The 8,324-nt window shown below is 44.8% G+C and overlaps 1 protein-coding gene across 1 annotated transcript; it reads right to left on the reverse strand.

Annotated features, from left to right (window-relative positions):
- Window positions 1–398: 398 nt before the first annotated feature.
- Window positions 399–7,020, reverse strand: LOC308157945 (ubiquitin carboxyl-terminal hydrolase 42-like; the record flags this gene model as incomplete). The annotated part of the gene is made up of 14 exons (XM_080531539.1): window positions 399–837; window positions 951–1,411; window positions 2,253–2,921; window positions 3,282–3,438; window positions 3,548–3,648; window positions 3,819–3,959; window positions 4,129–4,240; window positions 4,336–4,418; window positions 4,549–4,619; window positions 4,742–4,809; window positions 5,247–5,346; window positions 5,835–5,945; window positions 6,127–6,336; window positions 6,768–7,020. The coding sequence occupies 14 exons, from the start codon at window positions 7,018–7,020 to the stop codon at window positions 399–401; spliced, it is 2,976 nt and encodes a 991-aa protein (XP_080387665.1).
- Between the last annotated feature and the right edge of the window lie 1,304 nt (window positions 7,021–8,324).

Genomic DNA, 8,324 nt, shown 5'->3' on the forward strand with positions numbered 1-8,324 from the left:
GAAAAAAATAAATCTCTATTGGTATTCCTGATACAGGACTGTTTATGTATAAAAAATAACTGATAGTACAGTTCAAAATTAAATTCACAGTATGCTTTCTTATGAACGCTAGAAAAAACAAACTGGATTTTTAAAAAGCAAACACAAAAGGTCCACAGCCAAAAGTGATGATTATTTTTTTTATGTTTTTTTGTATACTTGAATAATGAGTTTAAAAGAAAGGATAGAAAGAAAGGGTGTCTCAGTGAGTGTGAAAAGAGGGATGCAGAGAAAAAAAGTTGTCTTCTCCAGTGAAAGGGTTGAGAGAAAGAGAGGGGGGAAAAAGCAAAAACATAAAAGAGCTGGAAATGTCCTCAAGTCTGTCCAGGGTAGGTGTGGTGGTGTAAGTGCACACACAGTCACAACAGCCAGTCCCAGGCCAGCTCCTTCTCTTCCAGACAAAACGCCTCCTCATTGTAGTCGGTGCGACGTTGTTTATTAGGCGAGTGGTCGTTGACATGGTCGTCGCCATGGTAACGGCGCTTCCGGTTCGGCCTCTCCTCACTGCTTCCTTGATGGGGTGCCGTTGGCGATGCATGACCAGAAGGGAGGCTGAAGTCATCGTAGTCGGTGCGGCGTTGTTTATTAGGCGAGTGGTCGTTGACATGGTCGTCGCCATGGTAACGGCGCTTCCGGTTCGGCCTCTCCTCACTGCTTCCTTGATGGGGTGCCGTTGGCGATGCATGACCAGAAGGGAGGCTGAAGTCATCGTAGTCGGTGCGGCGTTGTTTATTAGGCGAGTGGTCGTTGACATGGTCGTCGCCATGGTAACGGCGCTTCCGGTTCGGTACCTCTTTGCTAGAAAAAAAGAAGAAGAAAAGCATACAGGCTTAATACAATTACATTCTTAATATCATAATTTAAAATCATTGAAATCTGCACAGTGCCTGGAGGTGTGAGGGTTGTCTCACCTTGGCCGACTGTGATGAGACTCCCTGCCGTTAGCTATGCTTGGACCCACACCAGACGACAGCCCATGACCGTTAGCTATGCTTGGACCCACACCAGACGACAGCCCATGACCGTTAGCTATGCTTGGACCCACACCAGACGACAGCCCATGACCGTTAGCTATGCTTGGACCCACACCAGACGACAGCCCATGACCGTTAGCTATGCTTGGACCCACACCAGACGACAGCCCATGACCGTTAGCTATGCTTGGACCCACACCAGACGACAGCCCATGACCGTTAGCTATGCTTGGACCCACACCAGACGACAGCCCATGACCGTTAGCTATGCTTGGACCCACACCAGACGACAGCCCATGACCGTTAGCTATGCTTGGACCCACACCAGACGACAGCCCATGACCGTTAGCTATGCTTGGACCCACACCAGACGACAGCCCAGGACCACTGCTAGAAACCTGCAACAGACCACAACCACAAACATCAATGGGCGCACTGATGAAAATATTGACAGGACATGATGACATACTGCAGGATAATGACATGATTACATACTGCAGGACAATGACATGATTACATACTGCAGGATAATGACATGATTACATACTGCAGGATAATGACATGATTACATACTGCAGGATAATGACATGATTACATACTGCAGGGTAATGACATGATGACATACTGCAGGATAAGGACATGATTACATACTGCAGGATAATGACATGATGACATACTGCAGGATAATGACATGATTACATACTGCAGGATAATGACATGATTACATACTGCAGGATAATGACATGATTACATACTGCAGGATAAGGACATGATTACATACTGCAGGATAATGACATGATTACATACTGCAGGATAATGACATGATTACATACTGCAGGATAATGACATGATTACATACTGCAGGATAATGACATGATTACATACTGCAGGATAATGACATGATTACATACTGCAGGATAATGACATGATTACATACTGCAGGATAATGACATGATTACATACTGACATACAAACATGATTACATACTGCAGGATAATGACATGATTACATACTGCAGGATAATGACATGATTACATACTGCAGGATAATTACATGATTACATACTGCAGGATAATGCTTTGCAATATTATTTCAACAACAATACCTTCTTCTCTTGTCCTTGCAAGCAGCCAAATACCATGACAACAATCCTATACGTGGCCCGATATCAGATAACCACACTTTATCAGATAGAAACTATTCTATGCTACCGTTTTGGCATGTTATTTGACTAAGTACCTTGTCAGTGTGTTTGAGGCCATTGACTTTGTGGTGTCCGTTCTGGTGACCGTTCTGGTTGGGTTTGGCGATGCCGTTACTGTTGTGGTGCGCCCCAGCCTCACTCCCACCAGCACCGTTGGTCTTAACGGCCGGCTGGGGTCGCGGGGCCGGTCCGTAGACGGCTCCTCCGTTCCTCCCGTTGAAATTAGGCTTGGCCAGGCCGTTTTCTAGAGCGCCGCCCTCCTGATCAGACTCCTCTGATGACTCGTGGCCGTACGGCACCAGGAAGGAGGAGCCGTGATTCCCATTACTGGCTGACGTGCCGTTCACACGAGGCGGGCGAGGGGCGGACATACAGGCTGAGGTAGACTGTGAGGAAGAGGAAGAGGAGGAGGCGGACGGCTGGACGTAAGAGGAGGAAGCTGAGGCTGAAGAAGAGGATGAGGAGGGGCGGATCTGCTTGCCCTGGCCAATGTAGAAGGAGAGCTTCTGTAGAAGGAGAGCACGGTCGGGGATCCCAGTGGGACGGCAGAGTGGGTTTGAGGAGATGGAGGACGAGGAGGATGAAGAAGAGGAGGCGGAGGGCAGCACGTGGCTCGGTTTTCCGAGGCCGCCACTGCTGGTGCTAGGCTTGGAGCCAGATGGATTGTCTCTTAGAGAGCCGTTCCCGTTGACGTGAAGGGTGTTCTGTGAAACAACCAAAATAAGTTAGCTACAAGCCTCATTACACACTGCTGTTTCCCTTACCATTGAATAGGTGGGGCGGACCCCCCTGTCTGGAGTTTTGGCTTAGATAGAACTCAATAGAAAATGAGTAAATGGTAATGGCATCGCTGGATGTGTACTCATGTGCCCTGCCAAAAACAAATCTGTGCGAAACACTGGTACGCGAGCTTGCTGTGAATACAGTATTATCATTCATTGATCTTTAATAATCATCAGAATTATCATTAAGTATCATGCCAATGTGGTGTGAAGCTGCGTGTGGAGGCTCATATGACAATTAAAGAGTGTGTGTGTGTATACAGTGCAGTATAGAGGCTGTACCTTAGCCATGTTTGGGGGCAGCTGGGGGCCGATGAAGCCGGTGGAGTTGTGGCAAAGCCCGAGGTTGACACTGGGCGTGAGGACAGGGCGCGGGGACGACTGGCCTGGGGTGCGGCTCACGAGGTTACAGTTCCCTCCGTTCTTCAGATCAGGTGACCTGGTGGCCGGAATACAACAAGATGTTTTCGTGATTAAAAAAAAGGGGGGGGGGGGCATGCACAAGAAATGTAAGTTGTGAAATGTCTTTGCGCCTCTGTGGTACTCACCTGATGTAGAAGAGCACGTAAGCCTGTTGGTCGAGAACGGATCTGATGTCACTGACAGACACCGAGGAGTCGTTCATCTCATACCACTGCCCGTCACTGGCCTGAGAATTAAGAAGAGGACTGTTAACGTCACATCACATCAACATCTAATTCTGAGCAAAATGAGACTGGCTGATGCACTGGTGAACTGAATTTTTATGAGGGGGGTGTGTGTGTGTGTGTGTGTGTGTGTGTGTGTGTGTGTGTGTGTGTGTGTGTGTGTGTGAGATACCTTGATGTAGCAGTAGTAGTGTCCAGCATGGCAACTACGGCCTGAGTGGACCAGCACTGCATACAGAACATAGACCTGGGGCTCCCCGTGGGACTGGGACATGAAGGGCCTAAGGTCCAGGTACTCGGGGTACTTCACGTCCTGAGTAAGGAGAGTAAGGACGACACAGGGAAACCACACAGGGAAAACGAACAGGGGGTACATCTTCAAAATAACTAAGGCATTTCTGATTGTCTGAGAAGAGGAAAAAAATACCCTATTGCATTTAACATTCTAAACCTGAATCCAAATATTCCCAAAATGATCTTACCTTTCTAATCTTGCCCCCGTTGAAGTTGTCAAAGCGCTTCAGTGAGATGGTGAGCACGTTGGAGCTCCGGTGGATGGTGAGTCTCTTTGAGGCTGGAACCATTTTCTTACACCTGCAGACAGGTTTTAGTCAGTTGCATTCCATTATGATGTGAGGAATCAAAACTCAATAGGCTGCACAAATAAATGAATACAGGTATATACTAACTTTGTGCATTTGTATGCATTATCTCCATCCAGTTGCTCTGGCTTGACAAACTGCTCCAGTGCCTTGGTTATGCTGGGAGCCGTCTGCAAGACGACAGACACAATTCTCAATTATTTACTTATTACCAATATCTCATATCACGATGAATAATTATTGTAAAAGGTACTTGATTGATGTGAAACAGCAGAATGATTATGTATAATTGTGTGTTACCTTTATTTCCAATGCGACATCCAAGTAGGGGTCAAACGTGTCAGAGACTGCTTCGCAGTTTAAACATTTTACTGTGAAAGATTGAGCATTGAAGATTCAGTGCTTTTCTTTGCTAACTTTGTACGGGTAAGCAACATACATACAGTATAAGCAGCATACAAATGAGCAATGCAAGTTTGGACCAATAACTTACCCCTGGATCGTAGGTACCCTCCAAAGACTTGGTGGATAAAACTGGTTGCCTGCGTTTGCCTGTCCAATCTATTGAAAAAAGAAGTGTCAGAAGAATTAAAAAGACAAACTACAAACTACTCAAAATGTGAATGAATTATTCCTAATAGTCAGCCAGTCTGTACTACAGTACATTCTCAAATCAAGATACTCGTTTATTAACCATTAGCAACACAAACTGTTACAGCCCTTTGAGAAGAAGAAATAAAGGGGAAGAGACAGCAGAGGAAATAGAGCAAAGATAATTACAGAAAGGTAACCTGTTGGCGCAGAAAGGAAATCCACTATCCACAAGAGCTTGCTACAGTCAGTTTTAAGGGTCGCTTCTATAAGCGAGGGTCATTGCAACATATCTATTAATCATGTCTCACTGTATTCTAAGCTAAATATGAATGTAGGTCACATCCAAGTACACTACATCCTAGTGGCTGAACACTGATTTCCATAACTCCCTCAGTAACACCTACTTGGTTCCAGGCAGGCAGGACTTTTGCATAGCATCCACTGTGCATCGCAGGAACTCGTGGGCATCCTCCTGACTCCCTAAGCGGAAGTGCTTTGCAATCCCTACCGGGTGTAACAGGGCAGGTAGATGACGAAACCATACAGTTGACAAAAACTTGAGAGCATTAAACAATCACATTGACATGGTTATGGTTAGCTGTTACTTATCGTTTGGTATTTTGGTGGAAGCATAGGATGCTATTGCTAAGAAGCTGTCTGTCAAATAGTTCTCCCTCCAAAATAAATTGATAGCACCTTCTACTTTTTTGGAGGGAAAATAAATGTTCTGAAGATACTGTGTGTTCCCTGGATTTGGCACCTGTGATGCTCTCTTTGCATTTTTGGAGGGAAAACTATTTAGCTGACAGGCTGGTCATATTGTCCATATATCTATTATTTTGATACAGCAAATATGTTTTTTTGTTTTGTTCTGATGTGATTGCAGGCAGTTATTATTATTATTATTTTATTTTTTACAACAACACATATTTCCATCAAGCATATATTAAATAGTAATATAGTTTTTTTTCTGATTGTGAGTGGACACTCACGTTTTAGTTCATTGCAGACACCAATGGGCTTGATGACGTTCCCCGAGTTAGCAAAGACCTGGGTGATGTGGTTCTGCATGGTGCACATCATACAGAAACCAGGCTCATGACCTAAAGGGGAACAGATATGGAGGTTAATCGGATAAGAGGCATGTTGTACCGTATCTTCTAGCATTCTGTTCCGATTAACTTCATTCCTCAATACAATTGTTTAAAATTAAATATATCACGACCAAAATAGTCATTCTAAACAGGTCTGGAAACCAGATTGGTTATATCTTCATTCACATACATGTTTTGGAATGTTCCCGGGTCAGCATGTAGTTGGTGAGGGGAACGGTGTAGGTGAGACACTGCAGAGCCGAGTTGAGGAAGCAGGTGTTTCCCAGGTTCTTGAGGCCCGCTCCGATGCGGTGGATCTGGCTCCACTTCAAGTTGAGCCGCTCCATAGGGAACAGGACCTTCTGGGGGAGGCCAATGTCGTCCCCACTGCTCAGCACCACTGGGGAGGGTGGGGAAACACAAAAAACACTGAGATTAGTCACAGGCGGAAAATACTTTTAAAGAAAGTTTTACGTTTTGTTTATATGGAACAAGCGATGGAGTGCTAGGTGAGAGCAGAGGGCAGAGAGATGCTGTCTTTATTACTGACATCACACAGTAGGTTCTACAAGAGAGAACCTCATTCTGGGTCATTTGCTTGGGGCTACATTAAGCGATTGATTACCTCCCCTCACAGTACAACATGCTTACATAACTTGCCATGCCATAGAGAAAAGACACACAACACCTAGGAAACCTGTTCAGTCGGTCAATTGGGCGGGAATTCCCTCAGCACACACAGTGAATACATTTACAGTGAGTGCAGGTATTTGCCCTCGTTTTTACCCAGCATCAAGAGACCTTTTGATTTAACAAACCATATCTTCTCACCTTGCTCCTTGGGCCGATCCACTGAGTGGGTCGCACTGCTGTAGATGGTAGCTCCAGGTGTGGGGCCCAGGCAGCCGCCTGTCTTCACCCTGGGGGTGTCATTGGGTGAGGGGCCCACCCCCCAGCTGGAGCAGCTGCTGTCCATCCCGTCTCCACTACTGAAGGGGGAGCGCTTGCACCCGACTGACTCAAGGTCAGACTTCTCTGAAGATGACTTCTTTGATGACTTCTTCTTTCTTTGAACTATGGTCATTGTTCATTGCTGATGGGCAAAAACAACAAACACAGATGAAAGTGTTAGCTATTTAATATGTAAGTATTGACAACTAGTTGAGGAATGATAACCCTGGTAGAGATTAGTGAAGTTGTATCTGAACCAAGCACACATACAATCTTCACTGGAGCTCTAGTGGGTTAGTATTACGCTATGATATTCAGATTGTAGTCCAAGAGTGCCAAATAAAGTGCAGTGTATATAGGATGCTCTAAACCAGGGGTAGGCAACCTTTTTTATATGAAGTGCCATTTTTAAATGTTCTTGTTAGTCAGTGTGCCAACCACAATATCAACATTAATTATGACTCGACATCAAACCAAACCAAACAGACCAACAGATCTGCAATTTTATTCCACAACATGAACAACAATTTTCAGCAAAGAGCTATGTATGCAAAGCCATGTATGCTAAATAAACAGGCCTAACAGTCAACTAACTGAAACTTGAACAAAATTACCAACATAACATCTAAGACAACTAAAACGCTGTGATGCGTAGCACAACTTTAAGCAAATTGGTGCGCTAAATTTCTAACAAAGTTGCTAACTGCGCTCCCTATGGTTATCATTTTAATAAGTAGGCCTAACTGGATGGTGATTATACAAGGGTCTTACTTGTATGAATTATAATTTAGATTTATATAATTATTTGGTTGTTACTTACATTTTATTCTTTTATTCCAACCACAACAATTTTTTTCTTTTTTTAGCAAAGAGCTATGTATGCAAAGCCATGTAAACAGTCCTAACAATCAATGTGATCCCTGGCCCTGTTTTCCTTTGCTCAACTCCATTATCTGGGGGTGGTACTTGGTCACTTTAAGTAACACACAAGCTTCAGAGTGGTCAGTTGTCAGACGGCTGCGTGAGAGGCTCAGCACGCTCTTCATGTGTGAGAATATCTGCTCACACAGTGTGTCAGTGCAGATCGCTTAACTATGAAGTTAACAACCTTCACCACTGTAGCCATAACCTCATTAAGATCAGACTTTGACATCTTTGCACATAAGTTTTCTTGGTGTATGATGCAGTGGAGTTTCATAATGGGGTGACCAACTCGTTCCTCAATTAATGCAACCGCTCCCCTCTGTTTCCCGACCATGGCAGGGGCACCATCTGTTGTCACCGCAAAAATCCTGCTAATGTCAATCCCTCGCTCCACAAAATGCTCGATAAGAACTTTGGCGATGTCCTCACCTTTTGTTGTTTCTGGCATTGGTTTTAGGCAGCAGAGCTCCTCCCTTACAGCAGAATCACAGTATCTTGCTATGACAGCCAGAC

The sequence above is a fragment of the Nansenia antarctica genome, assembly GCF_963989245.1.
Source record: "Nansenia antarctica genome assembly, chromosome: 5".
NCBI classification, from domain to species: Eukaryota; Metazoa; Chordata; class Actinopteri; order Argentiniformes; family Microstomatidae; genus Nansenia; species Nansenia antarctica.